The following is a 23,962-nucleotide window of genomic DNA, read 5'->3' on the forward strand; positions in this document are numbered from 1 at the left end:
ACTTTCTACCACCCCCAAGAGGAGTACTCTCGGCCTTACCCAACAAAGCACATAAACACAACTATTTTAAGTAAGACAGACTGAAGTCAGTGGGACCACATGCTTAAAGGTAAGCACATTCCTAAGTACTTTGCTGGAGCAGGACCAAAGTGCTCAACATGTTGCAGGATCAAACCCTTTGAGCTTAGTCAGAGGGTGTTCTTGTACTTCTCAAGATTTGTTCTTTAATTAGCAAGTGACCCTGACTAACCCAGCAGAAAATTAACTTGCAGCCTTCTGAGATATGCAAGCACGTGAGGATTTAGATTGTTTGCATAGGTGCAACTGAGAACAGAGATTGGCCCTAGGGTATACACACACTTATTAGTCTTAATCTGCTTTTAGTCAGTTATACTGTATTGTGAATAAAGTGACGTAAATTCTCCAGTCTCTGAAATGACCAACTTCAAGTTAAAGTAGTTCAAGGATTCTCTTTTGATAAATATTAACAGAGTATTATTACTATGTCAGCAGCACTTCTCCTTTGCAAAAGCTGGTACATGATCTGTATTGCCATTGTTGGAAGAAGGGCATGATCATGATTTTTTTTTCTAATTGCCCCTGATAATTTAGGAAATGATAATTCTATTGAATTGGGGGTCCTTAGAAGCTAAATTTGTTTTTATAAGCCCCCACTCCACCAAAACAGGCCCAGATGGAGTTATAAGTATCTCTCTGACAGTAACTGGCAACCAGTAAAAACGAAAAGGGCTTCAAGCGTCCAAAAAGCCATCTATCACAATCACTGTCAGCTAGGTGATGAATGGCAGGTGTGGCAGCAGCCAGCTCTATCGCGGACTGTGCGGAGACAAGCGCTACTGGTACTGCTGTCACTCTTTGTCATCCAGTGCCAGCTGAGTCCCCCAGCTGCCAGTTGCTACCATGCAAGGCATAAAACATACACTTTGAACAATCAGAGCAGCAGTGCTGAGCTTATAGACTGCATTATTAATTAGTTTAATGACGCTCAGCCCTATTAGAAAGCACAAGATAATTGTATTTAATTTGGCCCAAGCAGTGCCAAATTTGATCAAAGCATCATCTTTTCTGTTCTGCTCTGTAACTATGTTTGTATTAATTTGCATCTGAAATAGGAGGAGCTGCTAATTCCTGCTGGGAATAGAGTTCTTTTTATTTTTTAAACAGTGTCATCTTTCACATCATGATGCTGTGTGAGACCTCCGCCTGCTGATATCTGTGTAATCTTTTCCTGTAGCTACAAATTAAAAGCAGGTTTATGACCACATGCTACTAGACCCTCTAGGGCCCTGAAGCATGCAGCCCAAGAACAATTCATTCACTCAGTTCTCCCCCGTCCATGATGGAGGTAGAAACAATTGCATCATTTAATTTACTATTGCAACGAGGATATGGCTCATTGGCCTCTCGTTGTTTTGAAGATGGATTTAATTAACCTCCAATGAATCTTGCCAGTAAGCGTGGCAGCATCAGAAAGGAATTGGAGATGTCAAAAAATCAGCTGAAGAGAAGGGTAATCAGTACTGCTGAACCCAGCACTACCGAGAGGACTTGTGATTAAAATCCTCAGCCCCACCAGGGGGCTAAAGGGTGTAGTGGGTTAATGCACTACTTCTTCACCCCCGGGGAATCTGGGTTCAGATTTGACTTAGATTACCAGCAAAAAGAACTGAAATGGAATAATTCCTAATATCTACACATTTCTTTAATGCAGAAGCCATTTGTCACCACTAACAAATAAATAGTTGCAATAAATATACTGTTAAGTAAATATACAGTCCCTTAGGGAAAGAGACTGCATGCCTTTATAAGTCAGGTTACAATATGAAACTCATCACAATGTCTATGATAGTAATTTATAATGAACATTTAGCAGGTGCCTCAGATGGGCTGCTGTAATTTGCCTTCATTAATAAATCTGTCCTTATTAGACCTGAAGTTTTATGCATTTTAATTTAATAAAGCTTTATTACATTTTCATTTTACACATGATCTTGTTTCCAACAATGAGTCCTCAAGTTAATTGAGTTCATAACAAAAATTTAAAGTCTTTATATGAGGCAAAGTTATTTACAATAACCCTATTTATTTGGTAATACAAAAACAGCTCAGCACCTAACACACATATTTTATCTTCAGTGAAATGATTAAAGATTTATGAGTCATTAAGAAAAATGTTCCCCATGAATTGAAGATTTATTTGAAGACTAAAAACAATGCAATTTTTCTTTTGTAACGATAGCTTCATTTCACTTACCTGACGGGGGAATAAAATTCTTTTATAGTTTAAACGCTGTCAACCATTATGGTACAAAAAGCACTCTGATAGGAGAACAAATGGAAGAGGAAACACTTCATTTTTATGAAAAGGTTAGAACAGGGGTCGGCAACCTTTCAGAAGTGGTGTGTCAAATCTTCATTTATTCACTCCAGTTTAAGGTTTTGCATGCCAGTAATACATTTTAACATTTTTAGAAGGTCTCTTTTTATAAGTCTAAATACATAACTAAACTATTGTTGTATGTAAAATAAATAAGGTTTTAAAAAATGTTTAAGAAGCTTCATTTAAAATTAAATTAAAAGGCAGAGCCCCCCAGACCAGTGGCCAGGACCCGGGCAGTGTGAGTGCCACTGAAAATCAGCTTGCGTGCCGTAGGTTGCCTACCCTTGGGTTAGAAGAAAGTGAAAATGGAACAAAATGACAAGTGTTGTGAAGAAGGTGCTCACAATAAATGATTAGGGCACTTTTCCATAGCTTGTAGCACTTTCTTACAAGAACTTATCCTTAATTACTTAAAGACAGATAATAGGGGAGGACTAATTTTAGCCTGGTTGATCAGGATATGAAGTCAAGCCTTCAGTAGTCTGCTGTTTCTGCAGGAAGAGGGACCACCTCTGAAAAGCTCAGTGCCACCCAGGGGCGGCTCTAGCAATTGCGCCGCCCCAAGCAGGGCGGCACGCCGCGGAGGGCGCTCTGGTGGTCGCCAGTCCCGTGGCTCCGGTGGACCTCCTGCAGACGTGCCTGCGGAGGGTCCGCTGGTCCCGTGGCTCCAGTGGAGCATCCACAGGCATGCCTGCGGCAGGTCCACCGGAGCCGCCTGCCGCCCCCCCCGGCGGCATGCTGCCCCAAGCGCGCGCTTGGCGCGCTGGTGCCTAGAGCCGGCCCTGGTGCCACCATTAGTATCCAAGCGGCTGTGCATTATGTCCTTCTTTGAAATGTTATATGAATAAGGACCAAGCATATTAAATTCTTTTTTGTTTACCACAGTTAATTGTTCTATCAACTTAGACACTCGATACAACCACTACGTACTGACAGTGCTGCAGAAATATGCAGCACCTGTATCAGGTCTCAAACAATTCAGAGCTGGGATTGCTGTGTTTTATTGGCACCTGTGCTGATCTATTAAAAAAGATGCCTAAATAAGACTTCAAGTTGTAATTCATACTGGGGAAAAAACCAAAACCAAAACCAACAGATGTTACTTTTGAGGCAAAAATGGTATAAAATGTTTCTTAGCTGCTGCCAGTTTCCACTGCATCAGCTTCCACCATCACATTGATGCTCTACAATTCATCATTGCAGAGCGGTGAGAGGTGATAGTAGCATCAAACCGGCTGAGAAATGCCTGGCAAAATGGTCTTCACAACAAGATGCATATTTGACATCTACTGTGGTGCAAATGAAGACCGAAAATGAAGCTGCAAGTACAACAGAATGTATAAATGTACCCAAAAGTTGAGTTTCGGGCAGTAACCATGTAAATATTTAGTGATTTAAATAAGCACAGGAGAACATAATCATCTCATTATAAACACAAATACTGAAGTACACTGCATAGGTACTTTATAACCTGAGTTATAAATAATTTTACACCAGCTGTTTTTGGCCTGATTTCTATTAATTGTTCTTAGCCACTTGCAAAAAATTCTTTTATGTGTATTTTCTTTTCTTAAAGGGCATAAAGAGGCATTGTCAGGTTGTTTCAGGCCCCAAATTCAAGTGCTGTTAAAAGAAGAAAAAAAAAGAGGGGCAGGTGTGGATGGGATATCCCATGTCTTCCCTTTAGGACCCAATCATAGAGCTAGGATATGGGGAAAGAGGGAGATGGGGGAGACCCATACAGACATGGGAAACAGGGAAAGGAGGAACATAGGGGAATGGGAGAATATGGACATGGGTGGGACAAATGGTCAAGAGGTACACCGAGGCACATAGATGGGGATTACAAGAAGAGAACAAAGAACAAACTGAGGGCACAGATAAGAGATGAGGCAAGATGACACAGGGAGATTATTCTCTCTCTAAAATACCCTGACCCCCACAAGAGACTAAGAGGGGTTGATGGCCTATTTTTCAGAGGAGCTGAGTACTCACAACTTCCACCAAAATAATTCTCACTATCATAATTCATCATCATATATTATCTTTGAAAATCAGGCCCCCAAACCCTAAAGTGTCTTCCCACAGCAGAGAGAAATATTTAGAGAGAATCCTCAAGGCCACCCTATTCATTCTATGCACAGATGGGCTGAAGCCAAGACTCTAGGTTGAAACAATGCTGAATTGTGGGGCAGTTTGGATCTAGATCCAGATTATGATCTAAACATGTGACACTAGCTCTAACTTTATATGTACCAGGCTGTGATTATTACACCTATTAGGTTCAGACCTCAATTTAAACTGATTATTTAGTATCAGAACTGGGATTTCCTCCTCACAAGTATCATTTGGAAGATGACTATGAATTTCCTAATTTTTATTTCAACTAGCTCATCAGGCAAGTTTATAGTTCTATAACCTATATTTCTACATCCCAATTTAAAAAAAAAAATCAAAGCACAACTATATTGCAGTAATGAGGATCTACTTGTGAACTGAATGTTTTATGGTGCTGGGATTTTGTGTTACAGAAACCTCCTCTGTATTTGAGAATTGTGTACGGATTTTAATCTATTATTGAGAGACAACCAAATAAAACTGCAGGATTCTACTGAATTGTGAAGTAGAAGGAACATTGCTCAGAACTGTACCCTACATGTAGTTAGATGGTGGATAGTTTGCTGGAATAACCCTCAACTCAGCTGGTGCAGGGATCTTGCTCCCTTCACCCCTCCACTAGAGTTCATAACTATCATTCTTCCATACTGCTGATGGAGGAAAAGGAGCTAATTTATGACCATGCTGAGCCAGGCTCCAGGGCTGAGGTTATGGCTCCTGACTGAGATTCAGGACCCTAATTCAGGCAGCTAATCAACTAAATTGACCACATATGCAAGGTCCAGCATTTCATGGTTTGACCAGCTATGCAATAGAACCTCTGAGTTATGGACACCTCAGGGATGGAGGTTGTTCATTAACTCTAAAATGTTCGTAACTCTGAACAAGCCATTATGGGATGCTCCTCAGGGCGGACTGCTTGGAGTGGGGGCTCACAGCTTTGCAGCGGCTGCCTGGTGAGTAGGGGTGGGGACAGGCAGCTGGTTCTAACTCCCTGGCTGCAAGGGTGATGAATGAGGCACCCTGGGGCACTACAGTGTCAATGGGGGCATGATGCAGGCTTTGGCTCTTTAAAACTGAGCTGCTCCTCTAGAGTGCAGTGTGCAGGCGGGCTCCAGCTCCAGCAGCTAACACTCCATATCAGGCTTCTGTAACAACTCGGGAAGTTTCTTTCCCAGGCTTTGAGCTTGCAAGCTTGTCCCCCTCCCAACCAGGGGGGAGGGAGAAGGGAAAACAGCATTCACCACCTCTGACCTGTAATTCGCTGCTCTGCACGCTGGCGAGTAGGGGGTGGGGATGGAAACAGGCAACCCAGATGTGCCTACCTTTAAGATGCAATACAGGCACGGTACAGTACAGTATTTGCTGGTTTGTTTGTTTTGTTGTCTCCACTGCTGCCTGATAGCTTATTTCCGGTTCCCCATCATGTCCGGTTGACTGGTCAGTCCATAACTCTGGTGTTCGTATCTTTGGAGGGTCTACTGTAATATCCTTGATCGGCTGTGAAGGGGTGATCCAATTGCTGGGAAGCTTCTCTTCTGCTTCCTCTACCTAGGTCACACCCTGTTTTCCTGTTCCCCACTGCTGCCATGTAGTCTGATCTATTCATCTCCATTCCTTAAGTCAGATTTCTGTTGAAACTAGTCCTTTATATACTTACTCTGTACATCTTGAGGGAACTCTGAGATTTGAAGTGATTGGCTGCAGGGAGAGGAAGGAATTTCTACCTTACTTTGACCCTTCTCAGGCTGGGGATTTTTGGTCTCTCGAGTGAGCTTCTACTATCCTTTGAAACGCACAGACACAGTGCACTTGGATATTTATGATGCAGTTTGTGTGTTCTGATAGCAACTTTTATTTTATCTATATCCTAAGCAGGCAGTGCTGGCTGATAAACCAGGATCCAAGTCAGCAGCTGGAGCAGTGACAGAAGAACTTGAAGAACTTGAAGCTACTGTAACACATACTGAAGAACTTGAAGCTACTGTAACACTCAGGGGAAGGCCTCACCATTTTAAAAGAATGGAAATATGTCTATTTGAGGGCCCACAATAGCATGCTGGGCTCAAAAAAGCATTAGGGAGGCTTAGCCTAGTGGTGGGACTGCCTCAGTGATCTCCAATCCTACTGCATGGGCAATGGATTTAAGACAGTACACAGGGTCCTGTAGTTGCACACATTTCCAACACATAGTCTCTTCCAATTGTGGAGGAGCTTTGAGCCTTACTGATTACCAGAATTGGGCTACAGGTTATTTTGTAAATGTGGTGGTCAATTTAACCACTGATGTTAGGTTAAACATGTCAGGCCTGTCTGCAAAGACCTATACTTTAAGTAATTTAGGTGTATTCTTATCACTTAGCTAGTTATAGAGGTAAAAAAGAAAGAATAAAAAATCACTGTCTGTCTATGTAATGGCCTTCTCTTACTGTGACAGTCTGAGGCCTGGTTCTTTGGCTAAGTAGCAAAGGCAGCCAAAAGCTGGGAAGTGTATGGTCACATCCTCACATTCCAAACTAGTCACATTGAAATAAGGTGCTATTGGGCTATTAGGAATACAACCCTGTCCTGATATTCCTATCACCTCCAGAGAAAGGGAAGAGCCTAGAAGATTTAAAAGAAAACTTAGTTTGACAGCATCCTGTCTGGCAAGAACTCACTTATCAGTAGTTTTATGATTTATCAATAGACACAGCTGGAAAACCCTTATGTCTGTATAGATGTAATTGTGAAATCCTCACTTCTGTATTGTTTTGTATGTTTAGCTGCATGGTCTCTGTCTGGTTCTGTGATTGTTTCGGTCTGCTGTATAATTAATTTTGCTGGGTGTAAACCAATGAAGGTGGTGGGATATAATTGGTTAAATAACCATGTTACAATATGTTAGGATTGGTTAGTTAAATTTCAGTAAAATGATTGGTTAAGGTATAGCTAAGCAAAACTCAGGTTTTACTATATAGTCTGCAGTCAATCAGGAAGTAAAGTGGGGGGTTGGAAACAGGGACTGGGGAATTGGGATCATGTTTTGCTAAAGGGGGAAACGGGAACAGAAACAGGGACACAGGCAAGGCTCTGTGGTGTCAGAGCTGGGAAGGGGGACATTAAGGAAGGAAACTGGACTCATGCTTGCTGGAAGTTCGCCCCAATAAACATCGAATTCTTTGCGCCTTTGGACTTCGGGTATTGTTGCTCTCTGTTCATGCAAGAAGGACCAGGGAAGTGAGAGGGTGAAGGAATAAGCCCCCTAAGAACTGAAACCATATCCTTCTTTGTGATCTGGTACTATGCAATATTCCCAATTTCATGTTTTCTTTAGAAGTGTTTTTATAGAATTTAATATAAAGTATTACTCTGAAATGCTTGTATAGGATACCTTTAGCATGACCCCTATGCAGCAGCATCTTAGTGGGTGTTTTCCAGTATAAGACACATTTTCTGTTGTACTGTAAATAAGAATATTGATGATCAAAAACTCCTATAATGCCATAATATTCCAAAAGATATTAAAATAAACCACTTAATCTTTGTTGCTCTGGCAGACTGGTATGATAACCTCCATTTGCAGATATACATGCAATTTGTAGTTATGGAAATTACTGAGTTGGATTGAATGATGTTATAGGACCATTTTAGGAATAAATTAACCTATGGAAATGATAGATTAGTTTCACTTGAGATGTGCTTTTGCAAAAGAAAAATGTTTCCTAATTTTTGTATTAATCTATCAAATTGTCAGAGGAAACGTAATACTGGACTAATGACTGAATGAAATGTGATGCATGCAAGGTTTGTTTCTTAAATATTAAAAAAAAACTGTATTAAACAGAGCAATGTTCTAAAGATATGGAAAAAATATTCAAAGATGTCTAAGTGCTTCAGAAATAATTTTGTGTTGTCTTTAACTATTAACATAATGCAGAGGATAGTCTTATTCTGCAACATGGGCTTTAGCAACACTCTACCTGCAAACGGTTACAGTCAATGAAGAGCAGGGGGTAACATGGGAGTTGAAGTTGTGTATTAAATGGATTTAGTTTAAATCCAAAGGGCACACAATAGGCACCCAGTGTCATGATGCTGACTTGGAAAGGCGAATGCTCCCACACCCTAGAGGACTTGGATAGGAAGGCAAGAGTGCTTTAGCTCATTTTGCTTGGGGCCTCATAGCACAAAATGATATTTTAAATGGTTTACTCAAAAGCAAATTATCTGTAGTTTTATGATTTACGGACACATTTATTTCACTTCTGCATTGTGAATACTGTGAGTGCAATTAAAAGTTATTAATTTCTACAGGTCACCCATTCCAGAACTTTTAAGAGAAATGCCTGCTTACATTGTGACAGTAATAAGAATGTACTATTCTTATATGCACTTTAACTTGTGTATTTTGAATATCATCTGCAAATAAAACAATTAAAAATGATGCAGGGTTTTTTTGCCTTTCATGGAAATGCTACATAGCTCTGGGAACTGGACTGCATAGGCAACAGTAGAGCAGGCTTCCTAATGCTGTCAAGGGAACGCAGGTCTGTTCTGGGTGCCACATCTCCAAGGATGAGAAGAGAGAGGAGTACCATGCCCAGGGGCTTGATCTCATCATGGAGATTGACAAGGGTTCCAATTCGTGCTAATGGTTAGGATGATAATGTGGGACATTTGATCACTGGATCCTGGAAAAAGATATCCAAGTGATTGCACAGATGATACCAAACAGCTACCAAATAATGTAAGTAATTGCAATTAAAACAAAGATACCAAAACAAAAAACCCAGATAAGCATGTCTACTGATTTTAGTAAAACTAGTGATCTAGAGGTGAAAAGCTCGAGGTCTTCTTTTTATAGTAAACCCTGTATTTTCTAAGGGATATTTGAATGGATAATTAGGTACCCATGACTTGTGAAAAAGAGAAATGTCTATATAAAATAAGAAATAAGGAATAATTTAAAATATAACTACAGCCTCTTCACTCTCTACTGACATAAAAGCAGAGAAGTATGTTGTGAGAAAGACAAGGGGAGGGGAATTTTTCTGTGTGTTCCTTCAGGATACAGAAATTGCCTGAGATTCCTCACACCTTCTAATTGCTCCCTCCTCCCCCGCCCAAAGGCCCCTTAACATAATGACCGTCTTCCAATATGGAAAATGCTCTCTGTTCCCTTTGAGGCCCCTCAATCCGTTAGATGGGACACTGGGGAGCCACACAAGGTGGGCCTGGCCACTCAAAAGTTCAACGTGGTATCCTTGAAGGCTCCCAAATTAAGGAGCTCAGACCACAAATATGGATTTCCCTGTGGGATCAGAACACTATGTAGGGTTGCCAACTTTCGAATCGCACAAAGCTAAACTCTTTGCCTCGCCCGCTGCCCTGAGGCCCTGCCCCTACCCTGCCCTTTCTCTGAAACTTAACCCACCCCCACTCACTCCACCCCTTCTCCCTCCATCGCTTGCTCTCCCCCACCATCACTCATTTTCACCAGGCTGAGGCAGGGGCTTGGGGTGCGGAACGGGGGTGAGGGCTCCAGCAGGGGGTGTGGGCTCTGTGGTGGAGCTAGGGATAAGAGGTTTAGGGTGCAGGGGGGGCTCTGGGCTGGGGCCAAGGGGTTCAGAGCGCAGGAGGAGGCTCCGGGGGTGTGGGCTCAGGGGTGGGGCCAGGAATGGTTGATTTGGGATTCAGGAGGGGGCTCAGAGCTGGGGTAGGAGTTAGGGTGTGGGAGGGGATCTGTGGTGCGGGTTCCCGCTGCATGATGTTTACCTCAGGTGGCTCCTGCTTGGCGGCGCAGTGGGGCTAGGACAGGTTCCCTACCTGCCCTGACTCCACGGAGCTCACGGAACCATCCAGCATGTCCGACTCCTAGGAAGAGGGGCTAAGGGGTGCCGTGCGCTGCCCTCGCCCTCAATTTCTTAATTCAGAACTGGAGGACCACATTGTACCCAGAATGTTGTATCTGATGAAAATGATTCTATTATTTATAGTATCTACAATGTGCTATGAGCTAAACAGACAGATAAGATGCCAAGGTCTCTGCTTCCTTCCAATCAGATGATATAAAATCGAAAAGAATGATGGTGTGGAAGAGGGGCAACTGAAAGCAACGTGACTTTGTGATTTTTGTATTCATTTTTCAAAACACTCTTTTTCAGTAATTTAATTTAGTTAAATGTCTATGTATTTTCAAATGGTTGCTTTGCTGAAATCTAGCATGGAGGCACCTGCCTATGAGATACAGCCGTATTAGAATGAACTTTCAGTTTAAGTCCAGGGGCTTTGCTTCTTGTTGTGCAGGGTTTTGAGATACAGCATTAAATCTATTGTAGTATATAGCACTTGGAAACCACCAAGCTGTTCATTTGAGTCACTATTTTCATAAACTTTAATGTATGATGTAGGCATCTTACCCATCAATGTTCAATTTACTATCACTTCTACTTTGTTACTGCTCGGGGTAGTGCAAAATGAAAGTAATAATATTTCTTGGGACAAGTGGAAGTCAGAGATCACATCTAGGAAAAAAAATCATGGATACAAAAGTTTCTCCTGGCTTTTCTTTGGATGAGGAGAACTTTATTTCTTATAAAAGCCTTGTTTATACAATAGATTAATAGCAGTACTAAGGATTCCTGGGACCGGGAAGAAGCAATATAGGGACCATTCTTGTTTCTACTGCAAATATAAGGAACTTTTAGAGAATCAGGTATCAGAGGGTCTCACTTAGAAAGAGGGTAATTTTATATCCTGAAGTGGACAAAATACACTTACTATACTAACTCAGGTTATATCACCAAAGATGGACACCCGGGACTGGGAAGATATACTGATAGGCTGCTGTAGGCTTCCTGGTCTTTCTCTCCTGCCCATAAAGGACTCACATCCCCAAGTCTCTTTCAGGGCAGTTTTTTTCTTCAAATTTTGGTAAAACATTCCAACGAAAAGCAGTTCCTTCCACAACATAGGCTACAGCTCACAGAGGCTTCTCCCCTTGCCTTTCTCAGTACTGAAAGGAGGACACATCCTTCACTTCAACCTCCTACTCCAGAGGTGCAAGAGCCTATCTCCCTCCTGCAGCTCCCTTCCAACTGAGCTCGCTCCATCCTTTATAGAAAACCTGACCCCTACCTAGCTAGGTCTGATAATAAAACAAGGGTGGCTGGCCCCAGGCCCCCAGTCTGCCAAGTGGCAGATCACCTTGTTATGACCTCTTTGTTGGATTTTTTTTTTAGTTATGAAAAAAAACCCTGATATCCTGAGAGATTTAATATAGCCAGCTGCAGTGTACTGCTGCCCAATGAAGGTGACAATATTCCTAGATATAGGCCCACATTATAGAGCAGTGTTCCAACTTCTACTTGCTCCTGTAAAAGGAATGTGTTGACTAAACAAATAAGGCAACATGCCAACTTCGCTCACCTAATTAGAAGTAACAGGAGATGGTAAGGTGGTCTGTTTTTACCACTGATCCACTAAAGGGAACAGTGAGCATGCATTGGACAGTCATATTCCTGGAGTGTCTGCAGGAAAGGAGGAGATGATGCAGTTCCTGGTTGGTATGCTACTGCAAAATAAGGAAAGTGGTCTAGCTTGTGGATTGAATAATTTGAGGCTAAAAAAAAGTAAGAAAGGCAATGATAGCAATGCAGTTCTTCTAGAGGCAAGACTGAAACTACTGCCCTGAAGATAACTCAAAAGAATGCACTGTGTCTACATCTGCAGGACCAGGAGTTAATCTGAGAGTACACACTATGGTGGTGGATCATGCAGAAAGCATGATTAGCAATTCCTTAGAGAGGAGCACTGCCCACTTTATAGAAAGCTCCCCGTTTCCTGCTTCAGTGCTTGAAGAACTATAGATGAAAAGCCAAACCCCTGGGAGTCAAAACCCTCCCTCATGCCAGGCAAATCAATCAAGAACATCTGCTCTAACAAACAGAGGGGAAAGGGCATTTCGGCATGTTAAAAGCACAAAATGACAGCTAGCACTGGACACCAGTGTGTAGGCAGCCTTACAAATTTACAGACAGGGGTCATGACCTTTTCCCTAACACTTCCATATATCCTTATGAATTAGGGGTGCAAAGAAAGATTTATGGGACCAAGTCTACTCCCAAATTTACTGTAGTGAAGTATCTTTGAAAGTGATGGAAAACATCAGACACTGGTTAGTTGTTTTAATTAACAAAATATATACAGAAGCATGCAAAATTCTGAGATTAAAATGACATTAGATCTGTCACAATGTAAAACCCTGTGTGGTCTACAACAGTCACAGCAGGAAGGTGGGTAAGCTGCTTGCTCTCAGTGATTGACAGAAGAAAATTCACTTACGGTGACCAATGAGATGTTCTAATTCATTCATCCATATTAACTTTTATTTTTGTTACAAGTGCAAAATTAGAGAACGTACACTTTTGTGATCAAATCCCTCACTTGCCTCCCTCCTAAACTTTACTCAATAAGTTTTGTTCATTGCTTAGCCCTAAAATGTTCTGCTTTAAGATTTCATCATCCTTATTTTAATTTATTATTCAATTAATGGTCACCCAGTTCCCATTTAGTTCCTGAACCTACACACACTTACACATAGGCTTAACTTAAAACACAGGAGTAGTCTTGCTGACTACTCAGATACCTATTAAGTGTTTCAAGCACTGGGGCTTTAATATGGACTCTTAAAACTGTTCTAACATTCTAGCACAGGCTTCATTTTCAAGCTACACAATACCTGCAGTTCCTGCAGATTTCTTCCGAGTCAAACTCCATTGCTATTAATTCTTACAAGGCAATTTGCATTTTGTCTCAAAGAAAATACATTATTATCCTCATTTGTAATAACACACTACAATAAATTCATAATTAACATTTCTGAAAAGTACAAAGATGGAGAATTACACTATGCAGATGTGTTATTAACTTCCATCAGCATGGTAACATCAGAACATCAGAAAAAATGACAGAAAAAAAAGCCACTGTCTACATCAGTGGCTTTCAGCCTTTATTCTTTTGCGGACCCCTAAAATATTTCGAATGGAGGTGCGGACCTTTAAAAAATCAGCCTACTAAGCAAATGTTGCCACTCTATTATAAATAAATACTACAGGTTGGCCAAATTTATAAATGGAGGATGAGTTAAATGTAATTGATTGTAATAAAAAAATGAAGGAATTAGACATCAGATTTTAAAGTGAACAAAACTTGAGCAAATGTAAATATTACATATTCATTACACATGGGGCTATGTCTGGTACCTATTTTATTAATCAATACACATTCTACTTTACCGCCTCTCAGTTGGGAACACTTTTAGGAAGCAAAAAGAAGGCTCTTAGACAATTTGCAGAATAATTTTAAAACTTTCACAAAATGTTTTATTTAAAAAAGTATTCTTTCAAAAGAGTAGCTGTAAGATATTTACATTTAAAAGGTACAATATACTTGTATTGTACAAAAGAATTGAATCTGGTGGTCTCAGTCTAAAATAGTGTCATCACTAGTAAAAAGGATGTAGCTATTTTGTTGTAAAAGACATCTTGTTATAAAAGACAAATCTTTTTACAGCCTAACACTAGATCCTACAAACCCTTCTGAAAAAGGGCTAACTTTACTTACATGAATAGTTCCATGAGTGAAGCTACCTTAGAACACAAGGATTTGCAGAATTGGGCCCTTAAGTTCCTAGTGTCCTTACCAGAAAACCACCAAAGCAAGTCAGCACATCTAGCAGTCTCTAATAAGGAGATACACAAGACTATCCATGCATATGGGTGTTGCAGGTCAATTTGTGGTGCATTGCCTGACACATGAGTGGAAACTTACACTGTGTTGGTGCTATCAATTTGTCAATGTCATGATAGCTAAAAATTCACCAAAGGTTAAATAAAAAGGCATATTCAGGATCAGATGATAAAAAACAGAAATTTGTAAGCTATATATTACCATTAGAATACTCTCTAGTTCCTTCTCTCATATCATTCCTATAATATTATATGATGTAATTTCCATTATATGGTTATAGGGAATTCTAAAATAATACTATTTTAACCCAAAACTGACATAAACAAGGAAAGTCACTATGCCCTTTAGAGCAAACACAGCTGGAACACCTATGATTAAAAGAATAATGAGCTAAAATCTACATCTACTTTATCTGAACAGTGACAAAGTAGATACCAATTAACAGTAGTCTAGTGGATCCAGCAATTGATTAGGTGTGCAGGGTAACAAAGCAATGAAGTGATGTTTATTCTTTAGTGGGTTAATGTAGTTAGCGAGAGTGGTGATTTACCGGGACTTTAGCTAAAAGACAAACTCTTGTGGCTTATTGCCACAGCAACACAGTGCCACCATAACTAAAGATCTGGTAGTGCTTACATTTTAAATTCTGGTTTTAAGAAGATTTGTAACTCAAAGTGTAATCCAAATTAAAAAGGTTGTGCACAAGTATATCTTGTATATTTCCCTCATAATCATGGGAGTCTTCCGTTTTAGACTCACTCATATTGAGCCAACTCACTTGAGTGTTATCTCCCTTTTATTGTAACTTAGGTACTTCAAATGCCAGTTTATGAAACAAACTTTTTTTGTCAAATCATAGCCTTGCCATAAGCATTGTGCAAGGGGATGCATATTGTTGCCTATAACATGTCCCCCTGCAGGCTGAAGAGGCAGCGCACACTCCCCCAACCAATTTCACGAAGACAGCTCCCTCTCACTCTCTGCAATTAATGTTGGGTACCCAGTGCCAGGGCATCTTACAGCTTCAACTTCCTGCACGGGTGCACAGGATTGGCTACAGTCTCAGAGGTAGCACATACACACAAATGTCATCTATGTACGTGCTTTATAAAATAATAGTCTATGATTTCAGATGTTCTCTATCTTTTTGTCCCACTTTGGACAAACAAAACTAGGTTTCACAATTGGAATCTTGCAAATAGCCTCCCTCAGTATTAAAAAAAGCCTTTGAAATGTTTAGTAGATAATATGCCTAAGCAGCAGTTGTTTTTCTAAAATTTTCTTTACTGTGCATCATGGTGCTAAGCTATAGATTATACTCGTACTATAATTCAAGTCTATTGTAAAACAATTGCACTTTTCCAGTATTTGCTATGTTTGTTATGATACTGAGATCCTATTTCTTTTTTTGCCAGTTTATCCCTCTAGATGACACAGTGGTTCATGCACACAGGGATCTCAGACTCACCAGAAGCTTAGCCCTGTTTTATTGATCCCTCCTGGTTTACTTCGAACAACAGTAAAGCAGAATTTCCTAGCAAAGAAATCAATAAGGCTTTAGATTAAGGTTCCCATAAAACATTTAATAGTTTATATACTAATGATTTATTGTATATTAATTTTAAATTAATAAGAGCAACATTTTGGCATCTGATTTAGCACACTGTACTTAAGTATATGGAGTCCATATCTGAATTAGCCCTCCTCTCTCCTCTTTCAATGGCTCTGTTGAGAAAGACTTTAGAAATATACAACATACTGCTGCTGTTTGGATAATATATCCTATAGCTCAACAAATGGCATCTGTTGCTTGTAGAATCTTACAGTAACTAAGCGCTTGGCAGTTGCTGTCTCATGAGGTGCAGGAAAAGGTCAGCAGGAAAAGCAGAGATAAATTTACTAACATATACGAGGATAACAGTACCTCGGATTAACCCTTAGAACACTAGTATTTTACAGACTTCCAGACAATCAAATTAATGCTTAAGATGTTTGCATGGGCGTATATCCAAAACACCCAAAGGACACCAGCCTGTTCCTTGAAAGGTTCAAGTCTAGATTATATCCTGCTCCCTTTAGATACCAAATCGCAAATTCAACCTGCCATACATTTGCAGTATTTTGTCAAATCTGACTACATTAACAGGGAGTACTAGTTGGGGAATCACAGTTACTCAGTTACTGTTCCTTGCTCTGCCACTGATTTGGTGTGTGACCAAGGCCAACTCATTTCACTTCCCATTGACTTCAGTGAGATTTAGGGGCTATTGCAGGAAAGGGCTGCTATATTTAGAAGTCAGTTTGTAACGTGATTGGGGATCTTTCTGCATGATAAACACTACATAAGCTCAAGTAATTAAGGTTCTATCTTGGAATCATTTTAATTACAAGTTACTCATAACTAAACACTTTCAATTTATACCTCAGATTCTGGTCTAACCTCTAAGAACCTACATCATATCACAAAATCTTTCCAAATCAGAATCCTGTATACCTACTATTAGTTCATTAACAACCTCTCTGTGTGTTAAGATGGTGTTACAGACATTTTGCCAGCACTTTCAATTGTTCTATGAAGTGATTTGCACATGACATAGACAGTTCTTAAATATTCTAAATCCTATGGACATACCAGTACATATCATATATTCAACATAACATATAGTAATTATAGCACTTTATAGCAAATGTATACAATGTTAAGGTTGTGACTTGAATTGCACATATGTAAAGAAATTCAGAGCTAAAATTTTCAAAGCAACTTTGAATATGGTTCTTTGTGCCTGTGTATGCGCTGTTTCAAAAGCGTCTTTCATTACATGATCATACAGCACAGGGCAATGTGGTATACTAGTTGTCTAATAAAGCAATAAAACAGAAAACAGTTGCAATTTTTCTAAATGAGCTCTTCTGCAAAGAATGTATACAAAAGTTTGATTCATGTTTAAACTGCACCTTTTCTATAACCTTAGGTGAACATATGTCGCAAACATTAATGTACATTTTTATTACTGCATATTTGTTGTATGATTCACATATTGTGCCCCGTTACTAGTGTCATTACTTCTTTTGTTAGAAGTGAATCTCTTTAAAAGACTTTGAACTGAAAAACCAAGATTTACCTGTCCACAGTAATTAATGGAAAAATCAAGCATAAAGGTGATTTAATCAATAAAATGAACCAAAATTATACATAAAATTATAATTGTACCTGCCACTCTGGCTTCACTTTTTGGGTTTATGATGTCACTAGGAGACCTGCCTAAATTTAGAGTCTTGTTATTTTTAGTTGGTTGACCATTACTCCTCATTTAATCAAGTATCAGAGGGGTAGCCGGACCCATGGGAAGGAGACTGGAAAAATTCCACCACGATTTCAACAGCTTCCACCCCACCATCAACCTCAGCCTGGACCAATCTATACGGGAGGTCCACTTCCTAGACACCATGGTGCAAATAAGTGATGGTCACATTAACACCACCCTATACCTAAAACCTACCGACCGCTATGCCTACCTTCATGCCTCCAGCTTCCATCCTGGACACACCACACGATCCATTGTCTACAGCCAAGCACTGAGGTACAACCGCATCTGCTCCAACCCCTCAGACAGAGACCAAGACCTACAAAATCTTCACCAAGCATTCTCAAAACTATAATACCCGCAGGAGGAAATAAGGAAACAGATCAACAGAGCCAGAAGTGTACCCAGAAGCCTCCTACTACAAGACAAACCCAAAAAAGAAACCAACAGAACTCCACTGGCCATCACATACTGTCCCCAGCTAAAACCCCTCCAACGCATCATCAGGGATCTACAACCCATCCTGGACAATGATCCCTCACTTTCACAGGCCTTGGGTGGCAAGCCAGTCCTCGCCCACAGACAACCTGCCAACCTGAAGCATATTCTCACCAGTAACTGCACACCGCACCATAGTAACTCTAACTCAGGACCCAATCCATGCAACAAACCTCGATGCCAACTCTGCCCACATATCTACACCAGCGACACCATCACAGGACCTAACCAGATCAGCCACACCATCACTGGTTCATTCACCTGCATATCCACCAATGTAATATACGCCATCATATGCCAGCAATGCCCCTCTGCTATGTACATCAGCGAAACCAGACAGTCCCTATGGAAAAGGATGAATAGACATAAATCAGATATTAGGAATGGCAACATACAAAAACCTGTAGGTGAACACTTCAATCTCCCTGGACACACAATAGCAGATTTAAAGGTAGCCATCCTGCACCAAAAAGCTTCAGGACCAGATTCCAAAGAGAGACTGCTGAGCTTTAGTTCATCTGCAAATTTGACACCATCAGCTCAGGATTAAACAAAGACTGTGAATGGCTAGCCAACTATAAAAGCAGTCTCTCCTCCATTGGTTTTCACACCTGAACTGCTAGAAGAGGGCCTCATCCTCCCTGACTGAACTAACCTCGTTATTTCTAGCCTGCTTCTTGCTTGCATATATATACACCTGACCCTGGAAATTTCCACTACATGCATCCGACGAAGTGGGTATTCACCCACAAAAGCTCATGCTCCTATACATCTGTTAGTCTATAAGGTGCCACAGGACTCTTTTCTGCTCCTCATTTAATACTTACTTAGCACTTTTATAGCATTTAACATTTTGAAATGCTTTACAAACATAATATTATCAACTAGAATAATGATAAATTACACTTCATATCCATTTAGTGCCATTCTACCAAAGACTCCGAGGGCCAGGATTTCACCCCAGCAGTCCTGACTACCAATTCTGTACTCTAATGCTAAATAATAATTCCCTCTTTTGAGATCTGATGTTTGAAAAAGACACTTTGCAGGAAGATGTGTAGATGATGGAATATGCTAGCAAGATTATTTGTGGAAGTTCCATCTCTGTAGGTATTCAAAAAGAGGATAAATAGGAACACAGTATTCTGCAAGGATAATTCCACACATGACAGATGCTGGGGCAGCAGGTAGACTAGACAGTCTGCTAGATCTTTTCCAGTTCTAATATCTAGGCTTCACTCCTGAACCCGGGTTTCTCATACTGACACAGAAATATATTTTTAAAGGAAAAAAATTCCAATTCCACTTTAGTTAAAAAGGAAAAGAAACAAGGCATAGAAATCATATACATACGTCTTGCTATTAAAACTTCAGCCTTTTTTCTAATTACTTATTTAAAGAGTGGATTTTGACAAGTTTTCATATCTTGTAAGTAGGCGGCACCATATAAAGAAAAAGAATACTTGTATCTAATATACACATGCATACTTACGAAAAAATTGTGAGCTGTTGGCAATATTTCTAATTGAATCCAAATGTAGTTACATTAATTAAAACCTTAATAAAAATCAGCAAATTAAGAAAGTATTCATTATGGGCTCAATCCTGACTGATTACATTGACAACAGAAGCAGCTCAGGGTACTCAGCACCTCACAGGATAAAGTCCTATAAACAGTACTGCTGAAAATTGATTGACAGATTTTTCTCATATATAAGTGCTCTCAGTTACATGAGTGTATCCTGAGCAAAGTAAAAAAAAAGCATAGACTATTCCAAAACAGATTATTCTATAGCCTACCTCTTCTTTCTGTAAATATGGAAGTTACTGGGGTAATACCAATGTAACAAACAAAGATGTGATCCTTAACATAGACAATACGAAATTGCATATTCTGAATCATTTCACTCCAATTACACTTTAATGAAAACATTTAACTACAGTTAAAAATGATTGCAGTGAATAAAAAGTAGAAGGTTTAGCTAAACTCCACCTATCTATACTGTGTTGCCATGTGACACACCCCGATTTTTCAGCAGCGTAGGGAATAATCACATGAGGAATGGGGGATGTATTGCATCTCTAGGCAAAGGTATCTTGCCTTGGAGCATACACAGTACTTCCTGCTGCTTAAACCACAAAGTAGTATCAACCTTTGGGGGGCCGTGAGCAAGTTCAGGGGGTCCTCCAAGCAGGAAGACTTAAGACTTTAGACTCATTGGGGCCTAGTCAGAAAGCCAAAACCACGCTGCCCTGTGCCCTGCAATCCGGGGCTAAAGCCGAAGCCTGAGCATCTTATCTTTACAGGGCCCCTTAATGCAAGCCCTGGCTTTTATATCCAGAAAACAATTGTTGTGGCACAGGTGGGCCATGGAGTTTTTATAGCATGTTGTGGGGGGGATGTCTCAGAAATAAAAAGGTTGAGAACCCCTGGATTAGAAGGTGCATACTTACACTCAAGGATGACAAAGAGACACTAAAATACCTCTGAGAATTAAAGAGGGTAAACAGGAGAATAAAATAGTTGTTAAGCCTGGGATTACTGCTAAAGCCCAGCTCCAGGTAAATCAAGGTAATCTCAACTTGTGAAAAAGGTTTATTGTATTCTCATTGACTTCAGACAAATCTTCTGTTCATATTTTTATGTTGAGGTGTTCATATCACAAAAGTTTGCATAAATGTCAGCTATTAATATTTTCACAGAGTTTGTGGTTTTTGTGGAATTCTGTCACAGAAGTTTATGAAATATCTCTAGCGTTATATCATTTTCCTCATTAGTTACACATGCAAAACAACATGTATTTAGCTTAAAAAAATAAAACCGAATAGGAATTAGTCTTGATGAGGTATAGCAATAACAACAGACACAAGCTTAAAATGAAATCTTGGTATCATGCACAAAGCCCAGCTGAAAGTACTTTGCACAAAGGACCTAAGCAGCAGTTTGGGGAACAGAAACCTCCCCCTCCATCCTGCTGCCCCAGGACTTTGGTCAAAATATGAGTCCCACTGATCACACTTGCAATTCCCCCTAGGGACACCAACAATTCCTGCTGTCCAGTAAAGAAGACAATCACAGAGCAACAGTCTGCAGTGCAGTCCCTCTCTGCATGTGCTCTTTACAGTATGCTCCCCCACACAATAGAAATGTAGTGTTTCAGCTGAATTTGGGGCCTTGCCCCAGTGGAAGTGGAATTGCCATGATCTGGCCCATAGTGATTATAGTAAATTCATCTGGTTTGAGGTCCATTTTAAAACTCCCTGAACTGAGAGAATCACTGGCTGGCAAATGAACATTCTACAGGGAGCAAACGAATCCTCTTGATCCTCAGAAATGCGAATCCTAGCACTATAGCCTCTTGAACCTTCATTGCCTTTCTGGACAAAAACAACCTGGTTTTCTCACAATAATGGCATAAATAACAACCTTTCTGTTCTAAGGGGTTCGATTATCATAATACAATTGTATTCTTGGGAGACTGAAAATCTTTAGTACCTCTTGCTAGCTCAGTGATGTTACTTTATTATTTAATCAAAATAATAACAATTTTGAGTTACCTGTTAGATGTTCATGTTGAAAGCCCCTAAAAATATTCCTTGGCAAGTTTGATGTCAACATTAAGATTGCCGTGTTAAGTTACTTTCTATTTTTCTCTCCAAAGGGAAACAATTTTAGAAATGAAAACCCTTAGATAGAGCCCAGAGATGAAGAAAGGAGTAAGTCCTACCTCTACTACTGATTTGGAATCCAGTCGAAAGTTGAAATCTCCAAACACAAAATATGAAACCTTCTCAAACCGCTGATCTCTAATTCTGAAAAGGCAGACAAAAATACATTAACTGCTGTCTATTCAGCTTTCTATGTAAAAACAAAGAAGTCCTTTACAAAAAAATCCTTGGAATTGTAATTGCAAAATGTTAAAATATATTGCAATGAAAGCTATATATTCACAATCACATTTCACTTTTAAGCACAGCATTAGCAAAATTATTTGTGGAACAGTCAACAACAGCATTAATTTATTTGGAATAAAACTTCACTATATAGTAACAACTTGTTTGGTCTGTACTGTTATAAGCATGCAGATGACATGTAGTTCTGTTTCTTTTTCCTCAAATCCAGATGCATATGGTTTATTTACTTTCCCTGGTTAAAACAGGGGCTTGTATGTGAGTAACCTGGCTGCAGTTCAGTCCAGACAAGTGAAGAGGTGCTCAGAGGCCAGGGAAAGAAGATGACAGAGATAGTGACTAACTCCAGTGGGAGTTGTGGGTGCTCAGCACCTCTGAAAATCAGCTCCTAAGTGTTTCAAGGTGGACTCTTAAAAATTGTGACACCCAAAATTAATGGACACTTAAAAAAATATCTGCCTCAAATTCTCTGTTGCTTCAGTTTGACATCTGTAAAATAGAGGTCCATAATGCTTCCCCATGTTTATTCAGCACCTTGAGATCTATGGATGAAAAGTGCTATAGAAGTGCTAAGTATTATCTGTTACTATTTGGCCTGATATTGATCTATGAAGTCCTATGTAGCCTGGGTTATGGCTGACTGAGAAAGCTCCTCTCTGTGTACCATTATCACAGTCGAGACACATGAGCTAAAAATCCTTAGAATTGCTTGTCTGCAGGAAGATGTTCTCCCTGGAAGGCCTTGGACTCTGGAACTGGCTATCACCAAGGCTACGTCTATACTACCCGCCCGGGTCGGCGGGTAGCGTTCGACTTCTCGGAGTTCGATATATCGCGTCTCATCTAGACGCGATATATCGAACTCCGAACGCGCTCCCGTCGACTCCGGAACTCCACCACCGCGAATGGCGGTGGCGGAGTCGACGGGGGAGCCGCGGACTTCGATCCCGCGGCGTCTGGACGGGTGAGTAGTTCGAACTAAGGTAGTTCGAGTTCAGCTACGCTATTCGCGTAGTTGAACTTGCGTACCTTAGTTCGACCCCCCCCAGTGTAGACCAGGCCCAAGATAATTGACATTCAGGATATAGTGTAAAGCTTACATCTTTTCTCAGGCTTTTGATCAGAGTTGCGAGCTGAGTGAGGGGTGGCTCTTTGTTTAGTTTTTTCAGTGATTATTTTTAAACTTAGGTCAGTGTTAATTATTTAATACTTTAAAAAATTGTACATGTTTCTAGAGACCTTGGTATTGGCCAAATCTTTCAAAGTGGAATAAAATCACGTAAACCAGTCATAGAATCAGTACCTCATTTGGGGAACAGAGACCAACTAATCAATCTCCTATTATCAGCTGGTGAAGACATGAAGTAATTGACCAAAATATTATGACTACAATTAGAAAAAAATCACTAGACAAAAAGCACAAAATATTTTTATACCATATTAGGAGCACAGTGCACAACAAAGAAACAATAAATCTAAGGCACTACATAAATGTACTCTGGAAGTAAATAAATACATAAGCATGATGATGCCAGAAATCCCAACTGAGCTAAAGTAAAGGCCCACATGGATAGTTAAAGAATTATAAAGAAACCTACAGTAAGTGGCCTTCTGGAGCTATAATGCCCAGATAGGAGACATTTGTTTAAAATGGCTTTAAACATTTTAATAAATTACCCCCATTTGGACATTTCAAAGCTATAAAGTAAGAAAACACCTGGGTCTTTAAATGAGATACTGCTTCGCGTGTAAAGTATCCCTCCACATTTTTACCCAATGGCAATCTATTACATAAACAATATTATTTCACTGAAAAATTCATGCACACTGAACTTATGACAGTGATTATTTGAAGCAAATTCTTCTGCAAAGAGCTATCCTTTTCTGCTAAGAAAATCTCAAAACCCTCCATTCAATTGACAAATTATTGCAGGTACTATTAATAAATACTATCCACTGTCAACTGCAACCAAACATTAAGAAAAGCCTGTCAGTT

At 40.0% G+C, this 23,962-nt stretch overlaps 1 protein-coding gene across 5 annotated transcripts in view; it reads right to left on the minus strand.

The window, feature by feature from the left end:
• Nucleotides 1–23,962, minus strand: part of INPP5A (inositol polyphosphate-5-phosphatase A) — a 415,177-nt gene that overhangs the window by 81,715 nt on the left and 309,500 nt on the right. For all 5 annotated transcript variants that reach the window (XM_045024848.1, XM_045024849.1, XM_045024853.1 and 2 more), the window contains one exon: nucleotides 21,783–21,867. In XM_045024848.1, the coding sequence (XP_044880783.1) occupies nucleotides 21,783–21,867 (85 nt within the window). The remainder of the gene's footprint in view (nucleotides 1–21,782; nucleotides 21,868–23,962) is intronic.

The sequence above is a fragment of the Mauremys mutica genome, chromosome 7 (genome assembly GCF_020497125.1).
Source record: "Mauremys mutica isolate MM-2020 ecotype Southern chromosome 7, ASM2049712v1, whole genome shotgun sequence".
Lineage (NCBI taxonomy): Eukaryota > Metazoa > Chordata > Testudines > Geoemydidae > Mauremys > Mauremys mutica.